The 17,698-nt window shown below is 48.9% G+C and overlaps 2 protein-coding genes and 1 non-coding gene across 12 annotated transcripts in view; 2 read left to right on the top strand and 1 right to left on the bottom strand.

The window, feature by feature from the left end:
* Positions 1 to 145: 145 nt before the first annotated feature.
* Positions 146 to 17,458, bottom strand: OPN1SW (opsin 1, short wave sensitive). Its single transcript, XM_074316033.1, is given in 12 exon segments — positions 146 to 1,137; positions 2,120 to 2,343; positions 2,749 to 2,807; positions 2,809 to 2,898; positions 3,228 to 3,375; positions 3,378 to 3,403; positions 3,687 to 3,767; positions 3,769 to 3,934; positions 3,937 to 3,992; positions 16,640 to 16,801; positions 16,886 to 16,919; positions 17,248 to 17,458. Coding segments are annotated over 12 exon segments (1,377 nt in total). The 3' UTR covers positions 146 to 1,017.
* TRNAP-AGG (transfer RNA proline (anticodon AGG)) lies at positions 10,993 to 11,064 on the top strand. Its single transcript has one exon. It is a non-coding gene; the product is annotated as a tRNA-Pro (tRNA).
* CCDC136 (coiled-coil domain containing 136) overlaps positions 17,016 to 17,698 on the top strand; it is a 28,126-nt gene continuing 27,443 nt past the window's right edge. For 2 of the 10 annotated variants that reach the window (XM_074315623.1, XM_074315624.1), the window contains exon 1: positions 17,016 to 17,508. In XM_074315623.1, coding sequence (XP_074171724.1) covers positions 17,457 to 17,508 — 52 coding nt within the window. In that variant the 5' untranslated portion in view covers positions 17,016 to 17,456. The remainder of the gene's footprint in view (positions 17,509 to 17,698) is intronic. The other 8 variants (XM_074315626.1, XM_074315627.1, XM_074315625.1 and 5 more) reach the window with 7 other exon arrangements.

Genomic DNA, 17,698 nt, shown 5'->3' with positions numbered 1-17,698 from the left:
AATTATGGGTGCAATAAAGTGTCAAAAGGAGCTTTCCTAGAAGGTTTACCATGCCCCCTCCCCAACCCAGAGACGTTGCAGCCTTCTCCCAAATTGGTTACTCTTTTCTTCCTATTCTTGAAATCTTTCAGCATCCTCACTACAGCTGTAACCCTTTTCTCTCCTTGGGCCATGTATACTAACTGCACATTACACAATTATCTGATACCAAAAACAAGCCACTGCTGAATGTACACACAACATTTATCTTGATTTTTATTTCAAAAAGGCTCTTTCATGGGATAGAGAGGAGGAGTATAAAGTAGGCGGTAAAACAAGTTTTTGAACACTTTGAGTGTAGTTTATAAATAGTATTAAGATGTGCAATTTCATTTTGAGAACATGAAGGGAATTAAACTGTTAACTTCCGTAAATGCACAGCATAAGCCATGCATGGGTTTAGGCAAATAGGAGAGGAGGGGGAAGGACACACCTGGAATCGGTCATGCTGGTGCAGGGGCTCCCAGACGTGTCTCCCTGCCAAAGCCACAGCGATTCTTGGCAGCAATAGCGTAAAATTATTTCAAACTCATTTGGGTCCTACTGAAGATTGTGTTTTTTCTTTATGTCTGCCCTTTCTAAGGTATTTTCTTAAGTTTGTCCTAATTTAGAATGTATCATCTCAGAACAGATCCCTAATAGGAAAAAAAAGTGTTATTAAAAAGGAAAATAATTGTTATCCATACACTGAAAACTCAGTGTTTGGGTTTGCCCTGTATGTAGAGATGAGTTTTCCAAGTGCTGTGAACCATGTCACTTAGGAGTGGAAACTGGTGGTTGTTGAAATGGGTTTAGGGTGTCCAGCTGGACCCAGCTGGAACAGTAGCTTTGTGGGTAGGGAAGGAATAATAGGAAAATGGAAAATCGACTCCCCAAATTGCCATCACTCCCCATCTGTTTTCTGCATTGTTAGCAGAGAAGGTAGAAATTTCCTTAAATGTAAAATCCTAGTTGCTGCAAATCGGCCAATACGGTGCCTTAGTTGGGGCCAACTTGGCTAGAAGAGAGAGTAGAAACTTCTGTTTTCTGGGAGCTGGACATGTCAGGCTCATCGGTCATGAACTTCCCACACGCCATCTCTGTGATGCAAGCTGGGAACTGGAGGGAAAGGGCAGACGTGAAGACAGCCCCTTTGGTGGGACAGTACAGAGGAGAACATCAGGAAGTGTGGGGTGGGGGGAAATCTCATGTTTTGTATCCCCAAAGTCTCAGATGATGCCTAATACTCAGGATCTCAGGTGCTGTTACGTGTACCCTCCCAATCCTGAGTGAGAGCTAGATTCCAGTCTAGGACTACTCGCTTCTCCTGGTCTGTATTCCTAATCCCTACACATCTGGCTACCTCAGAGGCATCACTGTGGGGAAACCTCACAAAGCAGCCTTCCCCTGGGAGCCCGCCCAGCAGACAGCCCCAGAGCAGGCCTGCCCGCCCACCTACCCCCGTTCCTGGACGGTGCTCCCAGTGGGAACAGGACTGCAAATTCTGTTTCCATCCAGGTTTCACACTGATTTTGAATCCATCTCGGGGATTGAAGAAACAAAACAATAATTCTCAAAGCAGAGTGTTTGCTCTAAAATAGAGGAACTCGCCTAGATTTGTCTGAGGTGTTTTTTTTTTAGCTCAGATTCAGGATGTGGGGTAGGAGGCCACCTGGTACCCTCATAAGCTGCTTTAGAGATTTATGAATGTGATGAGATTTCCGTGCTTGGTGTTTGCTGCAGGCTAGAAGTTGGACAGGAAAGGATTAAGAACTAGGGAATTGGAAGGACTAGATGTACGGGAACAATTGATCTTCAAGTTTTTCAACAAAAAAAAACCTTTTCACTTCTCATCTGGCCCTTTGGAGCAACTCAATATTTATGGCGGAGTTCTGTCCTCCCTGAGTTCTGTCTTGTCTCGGCCACACCTTCCGCCCTGTGCTCAGCTAGGGCTTCCCACCTACTGAGGGTTTCTGTGGCTTCCCTTGTTCACCCCTAACCCTTTGGGTAGAGTTCAGGGTGTTCCGAGTTAAACGTCACTGGTGAGAAGAACCAGGTCTCACGGACGAGGGTCTCATAGGAATGTAAACAGGAGCTTCACCTGCTTGTTCATGAAGCAGTAGATGATGGCATTGTAGACACAAGAGCTCTTGGAGAGGAAGGCAGAAATGGTGACAAGCCGTAAGCCCAGCCCGTGGGGATGGCTATTGACCATAGACATGGTCAGGGCAGCATAGGGCACATACCAGAGACAAAAGGATCCCACCGTCCCCACCACCATGTGGCTCACCTGCTCAGCCTTCTGGGTCAAAGTTTCTGCTGCTGCTCGGCTGCAACCTGGGCAGAGCACAGAAAACATGTCTTCTTCCTGGCCCTCAACTCTCAGATCTCTGGACACTTTTCTACCTGGGGGCATCTGCTCCAATGGCCTCTCCTCTGTCCCAGCTTCTGGCCTAGTCCCTCTGGCTCTCCCTCCTTGAGGAAGGCAGGATGGAGGCATCCTTCTCGTCTGTGACATTGGAAGGGATCATATGCACCTCTTGGCACCCACACCTGAGCAGGGTGACTCCACCTTCTTCTTCCTTCCATTTCACCATTCTCCCTGCCTCCACTTCTTTGCTTTTAGATCCCTCTACCTGGCTATGGCATTTCCAAATGTCATGTTCTACAACACTCACACACTCTTCTGTCTCACCTATAGCCCCCTGACCCCGCCTCTCCGACCCTCACAAAAGCCACTCACAGCTCTGAGGGCCCCCAGCAGCTGAGAGTAGGAGCAGCAGATGAGGGAGGAACCAGGTGCAGTCCTCGCTGCCATATTTGGTGCCGAGGGTGTACCAATCGGGGCCACAGGAACACTGCAGGCCCTCAGTGGCGAACCTGGGAGGGACCAGGGACTCACCCACTGGACAAGCACCTGCCCGCTGCGGGGCTCACTTCAAGGATTAGTGGAACAGGGGCTGAGATTCCTGGAACCCAGAGGATGCCCAACGACTGGGCAGGGAGCGTTTTCTGTCCTCACCAGCAGAGAGGGTAGAGCAATTCCAACTACAGAGTAAACTTCCACACTCGTCGCCCACAGCCCTTTCCCTCACCTACTCCACCAGGTCTAAAAAGTGGAGATCAAAGACTGAAAGGTTATACCCAACTCTCCACCCACGCCAGCCTGAGCTCTTAGCTAAGTCAGCATGGTAGCCTGTGCTCTCAACCGGCTCTAGCCAGAGAAGGGTGGGATGGAGACGCCAATACCAATGGTCCAGGCGGCCAGGACCACCATCCATGCATGCTTGGAGCTGAAGCGGAAGCTGCCGAAGGGTTTACAGATGACAGTGTAATGCTCAAAGGCCAGGAAAGCCGGGACCAGCCTGTCACCAGACCAGCGGTGAAATATGAGGGCGATGGGGTAGACAGCCCCCCTAGCCGGCCAAGTGGAGTGGAATACAGACAGGGTGGGACAAGCACAGGAAGGCGGGTTGGACTGACGGAGTCGAGTTTGAGACTCAGCTGGTCAAACTTGTAGTCTGGGCTGCTTTGCTCCCCAATACGCAAAAGAGCACCACACTTCTTTCCCCCATATTCCTCTTTTGGGACCCACTCTAAACCAACAGCCAGGTCCGTGGCTCCAATCCTGGCACACTGTCCTTTTTCTGCCCCCAGTACCTGCCATAGAGCCCAGGAAGTCCCCCAAAACAGAGACACGGCGGCCAAAGATGCATCCCTGACAGCTGGCCATGAAGACGGTGAAACAAGAAGACGCAGAAGAAGAACCACCCCCACCACCCCCACCCCCGGGACACGTTGACTAGAATGTAGTTGAGTGGCTGCCGCAACTTTCTGTAGTGCAGCGTGGCATTGAGTGGCATTCCTACAATGAAGACAAAGCCCACGAAGGCTGCCTGGAGGCGGAAGGCCCAGCCCAGGGCCCCACTGAGATGTTCTTGAACAGATAAAACTCCTCCTCCCCTGACAGGTTGCTTATGGATGTCCCCCGCCCCTTTGATCCCTCTTAGAGATTATCCTCCCCCCACCACTCTCCCACCCCACCAAGAACACCTCCTTCAAAGCCACTTTGGGGCTTCTTAATCCTAAACCTCCTAAAACCAAAGTTTGGGATTAGAGATCCCCTAGCCCCCACCTAAACCTCCTTTTATGACCCCCAAAACCAATTGTTATGTTCTTCGGAGGATAAAAGATTGGGCTCAGAGAATCTGGGCATGAAATACTGGTGCTGGAATGAATGAATCCACTCACTGGGGCCTGGGAGAGGCTTACTCGTATTTAATAAAGATGCTTCCATCACTGTTTTATTTCCCCTTTTAATGGAGCTCCCGAGGGCACTCATCTCTGTTTGGCTTCTGGCACCACTCCATCCCTACAGGTGTCTGCACCCCATCTACCCCTTTGTGGAAAGTGCCCCCTTCGTTTCTCTCTCCAGAGATCTTGGGCTCTCAGCCATCCTGGGAACCAGCCTCAGGCTGCAGGAAGTGCCGGTGAATGGGGAGCGGTCTGGGAGCACCTTAGTAACAGCCTTCATGGAAGAGTACAGGGCAACTTGACAATGAAAGGCGTGCCAGGCTGCCTCTATTTCTTCATGTTGAGTCTGCCCAGAGAGTGTACCCTTCCTGCTCAGACCTCCCCCAGCCAGGTGAAGGTTGGTTTGTTCACGGTCCCTCTCACACCTTTATTTATTTATTTACTTTTAAGATTTTATTGGGGCAATGGGAACAGGACTTTATTAGGGAACAGTGTGTACTTCCAGGATATTTTCCAAGTCAAGTTGTTGTCCTTTCAATCATAGTTGTGGAGGGCGCAGCTCAGCTCCAGGTCCAGTTGCTGTTGTTAGTTGCAGGGGGCACAGACCACCATCCCTTGGGGGAGTCAAACTGGCAACCTTGTGGTTGAGAGCCCTCTGGCCCATGTGGGAATTGAACCAGCAGCCTTCGGCATTAGAAGCACGGAGCTCCAACCGCCTGAGCCACCGGGCCAGCCCTCACACCATGGTTATGCTAGTCCCTGCCCTTAGCTCAGCAGCACCCAAGCTGCCAGGGTCTTCCTCCTGTCTGCTCATCCAAGCTGCCCAGATTCGCAGCCTAACCTGCCAAGAGCCCTCTATGAAGCTCACCGCAGAGATGCCAGCTCGGCTGGAAGCTCCACCTGCACTTACACTCCACACGACACTTCACCCTATGACCGTATCTTCTTCCCCACCTCACTAGGCTGTAAATATATAAAGTGACACTTTAAATATAGATAAGTTAAAAGTGAGAGGATGGCCCAGTAGTGACAGGGTAAGTAGTATGTGTCAAACAGGTAGAAATGATAAACTCTGGACAAAATATGGGGGTGGGGGGAACTACTTGAAAGCACTACGAAGTACCCCAAAGCAGGCAGAAACTGAAATTACTCAACCCTTGGATGAAAGGAACCATCTACGTTAAAATGGATTTCTTCCAGACTGCACGTTTCAGCCTGAATGACAAGGGACAGCTAGAAGGAACTCAAGCAGAATGCCCCAGCCTTTATTGGCTTGAAGTCAGGGAACAGCCTGGGACTCCAGAGCAGCTGAAAATCGAAGGTGGTCTTCCCGGGATGAAAGAGTGGGCTGCAGAAGGGGAAAGTCTTCAAATCTGCATATAAAGTCCCCTCAAATCCTAGGCTGACTGCTGCGGTATGCAGGCAGGAATCTCCAAGGAACCTGACAGAAGGCAGGAACTGGAGGTGGGAAAGCTGGAGATTTGGGCTGATGCCCACTGCAGCAAAAGGAGTTTGAGTTCAATCCCACCAAGTGAAAGGAGCTGGGCAAACAATGCAGGCTTTTCATTGTAACCTCCCAAAAGGCCACACCTTAGGACTAAAATCTATATCCCTTGAACCCTGAGCTACAAAGGCTAGATGGAGAGTTGTCAGCTGTTTCTGAAAGACTGACATTTACACACACACGCACACGCACTCCACACAGACACTCACCCACAGGTAGGATTCTGGGCAGAGATTCCTGGTGAGATCCAGCGAAGGGTCCAGGAATGACGAAGCCACTTGGCCTCCCCTAGATTGCGGGGGTCAGTGCATCCATTGCCCTGGGCAGGCCCTTAGGGACCAACCAGGACCAGGGGCCACCCCCGAAGGCAGTGTTAAAAGTACTTACCCCTGGGCAGGGCTTAGCCTGGGCTGAGTGCAGTGAGTCTGCAGGGCTCTGCTGAGGTGCCCACCTCTGCCAATGGTTCTGACAGGAACCTGCAAGGGCAGCTCCTGGGCTTGGGCTCCCATCCCAACCGCTGTGGGTAAAAGATACCCAGGCCATCTTACTCCACTGTCCAGGCCAAGTGGCTACATCTTTGGCCTCTGCCAGCACTGTCTTGACCCCTTCCCAGACAGTCCCTTCTCACCCAATTCCACCCCACTTCAGAAGTAGGGGCAAAGGGCCCAAGTTAGGGGCAACCAGCCCCAGCTGAGAGGGGGTAGATGCCGAAAACAGCCTGACCCAAGTAGAGAGTCTCACGGGCACCTCAGCATAGGGACAAAAGATTTCCAGAGTCATTGAAGCCAACGAGTAGGGGGACGGGAGCGTGGAATGAAGCAGGAAAGTAATGATAGAAAAACGGGAGACATTTTAAGTACATGTAATACATACAGTGCCCTTTTCAGATTTAAAGTCACTTTATTAATCAGGAACATGATAATACACTAAGCCTTTATGGAAGATTACGTGTATTGAGACCAGGGCTTCTGTACCTCGGCACTATTGACACATTGGATTGGACAACTGTTTGTTGTAGGTGCTGTCCCGTGCAGTGTAGGATGTCTAAAAGATCCCTGGCCTTTCTACCCACTAGATGCCAATAGTACCACCTGCCCCAGTTGTGATAACCAAAAATGTCTCCAGACACAAAAGTCCCCTGAGAGACAAAATCCCCCGCTGCTCTCCCAAGCCTCTAGTTGAGAACATTGATTTCTATTTAAATTTATAAATGCCCAGAGCTGAATGGAAAACAGTGGAGAGAAAAGTTGTTTTTCCAGTCATTCTAATTGCCCAGAAAAAAAGGAAAGTCCTAGAAAAAGGATATTTTCTGAAGAGTTTCTGGTCCCCTCCCCCCATTTTCTAGGCGTTCATTCATTTAAGCCCCCACCTTTTCCAGAAATAGCTTAAAGGTGGATTGTAGGAATATAAGGGACACGACAGGAAAGTATGCATCAAATGTAGGAGCAAAAGAAGAAAGAGGAACAACAGTTCAAGAGTCAGGAATGACACTGAAATAGGACCACCCTGCGAGGTCACTATGGATGGACGACACATTCGTGCTTTCTAGCATCTAGTTATGTACATAATTCAGTGTCCAGAAAGTAAATGCAAACCAACTGTTGTTGGGATTATGACAAACAATAATGCCTCCCCAGGGACTTCATAAAGGAGACATTGGTGTGACATAATAAACAATGTCCTCAACAACTTTCCTAAGTAAGACACAACCATTTTCACAAGACTGGGTCTACAACTGTCTATTCCCCCCCAATATGGACATAACAGAGCCACAGGGATGGGGGGCCAATATGAGCTGTGCCTGGCTGCTCTGATCCAGAGGACATTTCAGCTCTTTGGAGGCTTGACATGCATGTGCCCTTATCCTCTCTAATCATTGCTTCCCTCTGCTTGGTTTTTTTTTTACTATTTAATTTTTGTTTTTGAGTAGATTATATACATATGCACACATACCCAGGGTTCAAAATTTAAAGAGTACAAATGAATATACAGTGAAAGATACGTTTCTTCCCCAGCCACCCAGTTTTCTTCTCCAGAGGGAACCAGTGTTCATTTTTTGCTGTGTTTTCTGGTGTATGTGTGTGGTACGTGCCCTTGAGTCGGCTCCGACTCCTGGTGACCCTACAAATGAGTGACATCCTCAATGTCCCGTCCTCACAGCCCTGCTCATAGACTCACCCCTATGGCTTCTTTTATGGAGTCAATGCATCTCATACTTGGCCTTCCTCTTTTCCTGCTGCCTTCTGTTTTTCCCAGCATTGGTGTCTTCTCCAAAGAACCCAGCCTTTTCACGATGTGCCCAAAGTAAGACAGTTTCAGTTTTGTCATTTTTGCCTCCAGCAATGCTTCAGGCTTAATTTGCTCTAGAACACTGTTTTCTGACCATCCAGCGTATCCATAGAACTCTCCTCCAACACCATATTTCAAATAAATCATTTTTTCCCTCTCAGCCCTCTTCACTGTGCAGCTCTCACATCCAAGCATAGTCATCGGGACAACGAGCGTGTGGATGATCTTAGCCTTGGTCGCTAATGACACATCTTTGCTCTTGATCTTTCCTAATTCATCCATTGCTGCCCCTCCGAGTCTCAGCCTTGTCTTGGTTTCTTGGCTGCGGTCTCCATTTCAATTCATGACTGAAGGAAGGTAAGCGAAACCTTTAACAAGTTCAGTCTCTTTGTCATCTATGTTACTGTGCTGACAGTGAGCGTGAGATGAATACATTATGACAAGTTGTCTGTTAAATACTGACCCGTAATGGTCTCCATATAAGTGATGAGATAAGGGAAAGGTTGAGATGCTCTTCTGAAAATGAGGAATCATTCAGGAATTTGACCAACTGAAAACCACCTTCCTGCCTGAGAGGAAAGGGAAGAGAGTCTCAGACGTAGAGCCACGATTCTCCCCAGAGAATTCCATCTGTGGCTTTTTAAACAAGGAAACAAATGAGCCATGGCGAGCCTGAAACCCTACTGTCTAGAGGAAGGCCGCAGTAATTTTAGCCTGGAAAAAAAAAATGCATGGTAGGTGCCAATGGATTTCCACCAGGGCAGCACTCCCCTTTCTTGACCCCACCATCCTGGAGACATTTGGAAGTGTGGTGATGGTGGTGGTGGCGGTTGCAGGGGATGTATGGCTGACACATTCATTATCAGAGGAAGAATTACTGGTATTTGGTGGGCAGGGCACTGCTCCAGATAGGCCATACAGAGAAGAAAGATCCTGCCTCAAATTCCAACGGCACCCCCAGAGTGAAGCACTGGCTGGGGCCCAGCCTCAGCCTCAGCCCTGAAACATTCTCAGCAAAATCCCCCTAGGAGCCCTCGCCGGGAGCAACCTCACTCCTGGCACACCCACCAAGAGGAACAATTTAGGGAATGTCTGCTGAGGTAATGGAATGACGCCTCGAGTATGCTTTTATTTATAAGCCAGTTCAGAGCTGCAGGACAGCTACCCAAAAAAGTCTCTCCGGCTTTAGACAAATGAGCTATTGCCTTTCTCTCTGGCCTTGATTAGTTCGCAGAGCCAATTGTCTGGTCTAGATACTCCTGGGTGGAGATAATGAAATTTTATCCCAGGGGTACAAAGGAATGCTGGCCAATTCATTCTCTAAAGTGGGGACGTTCTTCTTGCTCATCCAAGACAGGGATTGCTTCATTAGGAAGCCTGCTTAGAAGGACAGAGGATGGGAGGGTTTCTTCAGGCTTTCTGGTTTCTACCTCAAGCCAGGTGACGAGGACTCACCTGAATATCTGTTGCACTAGCAATATGTTGTTCACACTGCTGACTTTGTCTCATTCATTCATTCCACCAACATTTGCTAAGTGGTGTCTACACCCACAGTTGTGCTGTGAGGATGGAATTAGATTCATCTGGTAAAGTGCTAACACAAGGCCCTGTACACAGAAATGTTTGGAAATCGTTTATATTGTCAGCGGGACTGCCAAGTGCTGGACACAAGGCAGGACCCAAAGGTCAATAAAACAGGTCTCTGCCCTCTGGGTCTCCCAGGCTTATGGACGGTGTTTTTCCTGGAAGCAAGCAAGGGTCCCTGGGGTGTGATGGATGTGGTACAGTGAAAGCACAAGAGAGAGAGCCTGGCCTGCCCATGGATCCTACAAGGGGCCTCCTACAAGGCCCCAGTTTCTGAGGCGTGACCTCCTCTGTCACTCTCATTTGGGAAACTCCCAACCCAAGGAAACTCTACCCAGGCCACCCCCCTTAGCCTGTTGGCAAGTTTTCCCCTGCGGCCTCCCTAGGCAGGTGGAACAGTACAGGCTGGGGTCGGGGAGGGAGTGAAGGGATTTACAGGATGTATTTCTATCTCTGGTTTTCTAGAAAGTCTGAGTAGCAGTGTGTACTGCATTTAAAACAGGCTTTGGAGTCAGATAAATGCTCCTTTTATGAGCTGAATATAGGCACGTTTCTTTTTCCTACAATGGGGATGACACCTATCTCACAAGGCTTTTATAAGGTTAAATAAACTCTAAAGCACAACACATTGACCCACACATAGTGAGCAATAAATGACAGGTTTCCTGTGGATTTCCCCCTGCGCTCATGTTGCCATCATAATAACCCCCTTTCTTTGCACAGCACTTTACAGTTTGCAAAGTGTTTTCACATTGTCTCACGGGATCCTCAAATTACCCAGTAAAGCAGACACGTCAGGTGTTAACTTCTCCAACTGACAGATGAAGAAACTGAGTAATTTAGCAAATGTCTCCTAGTGAAAGTGATCTGGGATAGCCTTGTACATCCACACCTAGAAGGCTTATGGATTTGGAGGATTTTTTTTGGGTGACCTGATCATGAGGTAAGAAAGAAGTGGGGTTCTTCACTGGGTGCAGGAGATATCTGCCAGACAGGCTTCCTCAGCCCTGGGGTTCCCCTGGAAAGTGGAGGCTGCTGGAACCTGGCTTCCCTTCCACCTTCCCCCAGCACCACCCTCAGGAACTCTGCTTGGTAGCCCTGGGGGAGAACTGGTTCATTCAGAGAAAGAAGGGGCCCTGCCTGAAACACAGGGTATCTGGCTCCCGCAGTAGACGGGGGAGGAGCAGGAGAGAGCCGAGGGGAGGGGCCAGGCCTAGGGAGTGCAGCCAGCCTGGGCGGGGAGCCAGCATGGAAAGAGAAGAGAGGCTGCCTCTAGAAACCGCAAACTATGGCTGAAGCTGATGTGGTACGGAGGGCACATCTGGAAATGCATAGCTATAACTGGCTCGTTGGTCTAGGGGTATGATTCTCGCTTAGGGTGCGAGAGGTCCCGGGTTCAAATCCCGGACGAGCCCTGCTTTTGCTGGATTTTTCTTTCTGTTCCCATTAGGACATATACACTGCCTGCCCTTTCTAGAGTAGAAGCAAAGAGATGGCCTAGAGGTGAGTCAATAAAGGACCCTAGGAACAAATTGCCAGTCAGTCTCCCCACTAGCCTGTGGCCTGTGTATATCCCATTATTTCCACTGAAGCCAAACCAAGCAGGAGGAGGAGACTGGCATAGCATCAGGAGCTGAACCCAAGGTTGTTAGGCACAAAGAGCCTCTAAGAGGGACTCAGATAAACACCAAGAGATCAGGACAATTTGGGGTGGGGGTAGGTCTGAGCTGAAAGTCAGGAGAAGACAAGCTCTACACCTAAAACCCAAGTTATGAAATGGGCTGGATTCAAAATCCAAAAGCTAGGATTAAAGTTACAATTCTGAGTGACAGTTTTCCTCTCAGTGAAATGGGAACAATAATATGTATTTCTCGGATTTGTTGAGAGGATTACGTCAGGAAGTATGCGAAAGCCCTTTGCAAACTATAATGCACCTTACAGACATAGGGATTGTTAGGAATAATACTAAAGACAGAGAATGTACAGAAGAGCTCCTGACAACGTGGGGGACTGAACTAATGTAGCCATCACCTCACCCAGCACTGGGTAAGACACACACAGAAATGGCGCATAAAATAGAATTTAAAAATTAAAATATAGACAATAGCAAAAATTTATTTTAAAAAAGGAAATTGGGTGGATGGGTGGCTCAGTTGGTTAGAGCGCGAGCTCTGGGCAACGGTCTGCAGGTTCGATTTCCACATGGGCCAGCGAGTTGCACCCTCTGCAACTAGAATGAAGTCAATGAGCTGCCACTCAGCTTCCAGATGGCCAGATGGCTCAGTTGGTTGGAGTGCGGGCTCTCAACCACAAGGTTGTCAGTTCGACTCCCGCAAGGGATGGTGGGCTGTGCCCCCTGCAACTAGCAACTGGCAAGTGGCAACTGGACCTGGAGCTGAGCTGCCGCCCTCCACAACTAAGATTGAAAGGACAACAACTTGACTTGGATGGAGCTGATGAGTCCTGGGAGAAACACACTACTGTTCCCCAACAACAACAAAAAACCTCCAAATACACACTGTTCCCTTCCCCAATAAAGTCCTGTTCCCCTTCCCCAATAAAAACAAAAAATCTTAAAAACAAACTAAAAAAAAACCGGAAGGGTTAAACAAAATAATGGGAACGTTGATTTAAAAAAAAAAAAGGGGGGAAATTCCAGATGTCATGAAAGAAGGAATACAAAGCCAAAAGAAAAAGAAGAGGCTGTCACAGTGGCCCATGGTGGGTTTCAGATACAGATATATGCCCAGGAACCTAGAGCTGTATTTTAATGCTTCTGGTTATAGGATATGTGGCTTCAGTCCACCAGAGACAAGGAGCTGGAGCTGAACTTCCTGCATAAAGCTCAGAATATCAAAGATCTACCTTGTCCGTGGAAAGAAAACTAAAAATGACACACACAGTCCAAGGAAGCCGAGAAAAAGGAAAGAAATACAAGTCAACCCTGAGAGACTGAAGTGCCTAGTCTGAGCAAAGCTTGTACTGCATCTGGATTGATAGTTTTTGCATGGTGCTGCTCCTCAAGCAGAGAAATTAAATATAATCCTGGTTTAGGACCCTTGAAATCCCTAGGAAAATACCACACAGCCCCCACAGAAGCAAGGAAGTGTTCTGTAAGATGTTTTCATAACCAAGGGCATATGGGACTCTCACTAAAAAACAAAAACACAAACAAAAACACCTGCTGAAGAAGAGCTCACAATAAAATATTATAAACTAGACAAGGAAGCAAGCCACCATAAGGAGGAGTCAGCAGACACAGCAAACAGGAGACTTAACACTCCAAAAACTGTGCATAATAGAACAACATGGAAAACACTATATAAGAATACTTAAAAGCATTAAAGATTAAAGACAAGAAAATATGCCATAATAAAAATATTGTACGATGAAAAAAGCAGTTTATTGGAGGGCTATAAAACATTAAGAAATGAAAAACATACCATTGAAATTAAAGACTCAGTGATCCATCAAACAGTAGACTAGACCCAACTGGAAAGAGAATTAGTGACTTGGAAGATAGAGGTAATAAAATCATTCAAAATGGGGGTGGAGAGGGGAAAGCGATAAAATAGAAATTATGAAAGAATAATTTAAAAACATGAGAGAAAGAATAATATGTATATATATATGTACATATATATATATATATATATATATATATATATATATTGCCTTTCATACCATTTTATATATATAAAATAGGAGTTCCTGAAAGAGACAGAGAGAATGAAAGAATGGGGGAACATAATATTCTAACAGATAATGGTTGAGGATTTTCCAAAATGGAAGAAAGACAGAGTCCTCAGGTTGAAGAGTCCTGAGCTTATAAACACATTGTGGTGAAACTGTAGAATACTGAAGAGGAAGAGAAAACTCTTAAAAGCAACCAGAAAAAAAAAAAAGTCATCATTGCCTACAAAGTTAACAATTATATTGGCAGCGGACTTCTTATTAGCCACAAAATTTTATACAAAAAAAATAGAACATCTTCAAAAGACCAAGAAAAAAACTGTCAGCTGCAAATTCTATGCCCACTAAATTTCCATTTAAATGGTGTGACATAAGGACAGTTTAACACAAAGACTGAGACTGTTTACCACTCAAACACTTTCACTGAAATGCCACCAAAGGATATACTCTTCACAAGAAGGAAGGCGTGGACTACAGAACAATGGTGAAAAGAGAAATTTATAAATATGTTAGTGAATCTAAACAAGCATCGAAAGCCACTGTAAGTAGAGTGTAAATTGGTCCAGCTGCCTGATACAGCAATTTGGCAATAACTAGTACAGTTTACCCAGCAATGTTAAACACATATTCTATGACCCAGAAATGCTATTTCTAGGTTTCTACCTTACAGAAGTGCTTACGTATATGCCAAAGATGCATGCATATCACGGTCTGTGGCAGCATTGTTTATAATACAGAAAACTGGGAACATCCTAAATGCCCATCAGCAGAAGAATGGGTAAATAAATTGTGGTATATTCAAACAATGAAACAGTATTCAGTAGTTAAAATTCACAAATTGGGGCCGGGCCGGTGCCTCAGGCGGTTGGAGCTCCATGCTCCTAACTCCAAAGGCTGCCGGTTCAATTCCCACATGGGCCAGTGGACTCTCAACCACAAGGTTGCCAGTTCAATTCCTCGAGTCCCGCAAGGGATGGTGGGCAGCTCCCCCTGCAACTAAAATTGAACACAGCACCTTGAGCTGAGCTGCCGCTGAGCTCCCGGATGGCTCAGTTGGTTGGAGCGTGTCCTCTCAACCACAAGGTTGTCAGTTCGACTCCCGCAAGGGATGGTGGGCTGTGCCCCCTGCAACTAGCAACGGCAACTGGACCTGGACCTGAGCTGTGCCCTCCACAACTAAGACTGAAAGAACAACAACTTGAAGCTGAACAGAACCCTCCACAACTAAGATTGAAAGGACAACAACTTGACTTGGAGAAAAGTCCTGAAAGTGCACACTGTTCCCCAATAAAGTCCTGTTCCCCTTCCCCAATAAAACCTTTAAAAAATAAAAAATTCACAAATTGGAGGAGCTACATGAAACAACATGGATACATGCAAAAAAAAAGTTGAGAAAAAAGAAAGTTTACATAAAAATGTATACGAAAGAACACCATTTAGATGGGTTTTTAAGCACACAAATCAATCTTCTGTATTGTGTGTGGATGCGTACATATGGAGTAAAAGTGTAAAACCATAAATCGAAAGGTTATCTCTGAAACAGATGGGGCAAAACATGAACAGTTGTTGGATTTCAGCAGTGTGCACATGGGTATTTGTTACGTTATTCTCTGTCCTGTACTTTTCTGCACGTTTAAAAGATTCACATTTTCTTTCTTTTTAATGAAGGGATCTAGGCAGTTAGAAATGAGGGTAAACGGGGATAAATGGCCACATCAATCCTCAGAGAGGAAGATCTGTGGGAAGGGGTTGGGGGGAGGCTGAGTCCTGAGTCCAGGGATTATGAGGATTAATTCAGATCACCCCCTAAACTGAGCACCGGGCTGGCAGTCCAACCACTCCCGCTCCTTCAGAGCTGCCTCCCTGGGCCCCAGGCCACTTACCCATACCTCCTGTGCCCTTTCCTCCTGCCTCCTAACTTCACCCCACCCTCAACCCAGTGCTGGTTTGGCCAGGGATTGCCCAAATCTGGGTCTTGAGAATAGATTGGCTCAGGTCTCCCCTGAATACTCACCCAATCAAGGGTGAGTAGTGACCTGCACCCCGGAAGCCAAGGAGAGATTAGTCTTAATGCCCAGGATCGGAGCTCCCTGAGGACAGGTTGGACCCCTGGACGTCACAGTTGACAATGTCCTTCCCTGCCCCTCCCTCCATCAGCCAAAAAGTTAGCAATCGAGGTCAACTGCTCACTGACCCTACTGGCTGAGCCAGAACCACAGCTGTGCTGTGGCAGAACAAATAGCCACTGAGCTTCCAGCATTAGGCTGTCAGTCCCCAGAGCTCTATGCACCCCCACCTCCCAATGCCAGCTTCTTTCCACCCTCCCTGACAACTGCCCTGCTCACCCAGTCTAGACAAGCCTGAAAGATGCAGCAGACCCTCTGGAACGGGTCTGAGTGGTCTTGTTCAATAGCCTTTCCCCATGACTGGATCACCTTGACCACAGGACCTGGAGTGAAATCCTGTCGTCTGGGGAGCAAATGAAACCTCCTTGATCTGTGCTCGACATCTCTCAGAGCACCAGGCTGGAGGTATGAGGGGGAGAAAAAAAGGAGAGGAGGGAGAGAGAGACAGAGAGAGAGAGAGAGAGAGAGAGAGAGAGAGAGAGAGAGAGAGCCTTATAGGGCAACGTTATCGTTATTAGGCCACATTTGACTCCCTAAGTGTGAAATCATATGTTAAATGATAAGACACTATTAAGTGCGTGGTTGGGAGATTTACCTTTACTCATTTATTCTATGTGTCAGGTACTTTGTCAGATGCTAGAGATAAAAAGAAAAAAATGACTAAGATACTCCCCAACCTTCCAGAAAGTGGGCAAACAGAAGAGTAAACACCTGACCTTGACAACCCAGAGTGAGTGGCGCCGCCCTAGAGGGAAGGGGCATCTCACGGGGATGTCAGAGAAGGCTGCCCACAGGTGACCGCGATGGAGGGGTGAAGGGTAAGTAGGGGACGCCCAGCCAAAGAAGGACGTCTTTCCTGAGCATTATGGGGGGCTTGTGAAGGTGGGAGACGGTGGGTGAACACAGATAATAGATGCCATGACTTTGTGAGTGGGTATGCAAGAGAAGGAATTGGTGTGTGTCCCTGGCTTAGGGATGTCCTGGTACTTTTCTGCATCTGCTGGGATGTCCAGGTGCCCAAGTGTGTCACCACTTCTTTCCTGCAAAGATGTGAGAACAACTGCCTTGGGCTCCTGGTAGACAGTCCTGTAGTGAATGACTGAATAAGTGAAACCAGCCCTCTGGGCTTCCATCTCTCCCTTCTGCGAGAGTGAAAATCAGCAGTACCCACTCTGAAACGGCTACACCGGCAGGGTGGGTCGGGGTCGTGGCTTGCAGCGCACGGGGTGTAGGGCCAGTTGGGAAGGCCGAGTGGTGGAGAGAGGAGGTCTCCAGGCAGCCAAGGCTGCGTGGGGCCGTGGAGCGGGCGCTCCTGAGGGTCCCTGGGTCTGGCCTGGTGGAGGCGTCAGGAAAGCAGAGAGATCAACGACCCGCATTTCGCGTATTCCGGCCTTGGCTTCCCTCGTCCCTTCCTCACGCAGCCCTGGGGAGCGAGAGGCCACTGCGCAGCGCTGGGGCGGGCGAAAGGGGGTCAGCGCTGACAACGGAGGTGGGGGCACGGGTCCTGAGTGATGTGAGCGTGTGTACGCGTTTGACAGGAACAGGCCGGGAGCCTTTGTCCATCTTTGACCTTTTCTTCCCCCACCACTGAGAGGGACGGGGACCTGACAAATGGCGCAGACGGGTCCTCGCGCGCAGTCGACTCCAGGAAGGACCCATCACCAGAGCAAGGGATCTTGTCTCTACCTCTTGGGGCGACCTCAAGTCCCGACTAGCCTCGGCCCGCTCGCCCACTCGCTCGGCGAGGCCACGGGAGTGACCTGGGTCGCGCTCCCTCACCCTCCCCGCTCCCGCCTGCCCGCACCCGGTCGCGCAGCGGAGCGGCTTCCAGGCGGCGGTGGCCCGCGGGCGGCGGCGGCGTCAGGTGGCCCGGCCAGGCCCCGCCCCCTCGGCCCGCCCCCCCCGCCCTGCGCGCCAGGCTCCGGGTCCCGGCCTCGCGGCTGCGGCGTCTGCTCCCGGCAGCGGCGGCGGCGGCAGCGCGGGCGGCCATGGAGGCGGGCGCCGAGGCCGGCGCGGGAGCCGAGGGCTGGAGCTGCCCAGGTCAGAGCCGCCCCTCCCTCACCTCTCCACCGCCACTCCTTCCTCCTCTCCATCTTTCCTCCCTGCAGACCCCCACGTCTCCCCCCTCCGCTGCTCCCACCTTCCCCTCCTAAATCTTCCTCCCTCCGTCCCGCCCCTCACCCGGGCCCGGTCTCCATCTTTCCCGCTGAGTCTTCTGCCACCGGCTGCA

This window comes from Rhinolophus sinicus, linkage group LG11 (assembly GCF_036562045.2).
Source record: "Rhinolophus sinicus isolate RSC01 linkage group LG11, ASM3656204v1, whole genome shotgun sequence".
Taxonomy (NCBI): domain Eukaryota; kingdom Metazoa; phylum Chordata; class Mammalia; order Chiroptera; family Rhinolophidae; genus Rhinolophus; species Rhinolophus sinicus.
The sequence above is the reverse complement of the archived record's forward strand: the minus strand, read 5'-3'. Positions and strand labels throughout refer to the sequence as shown.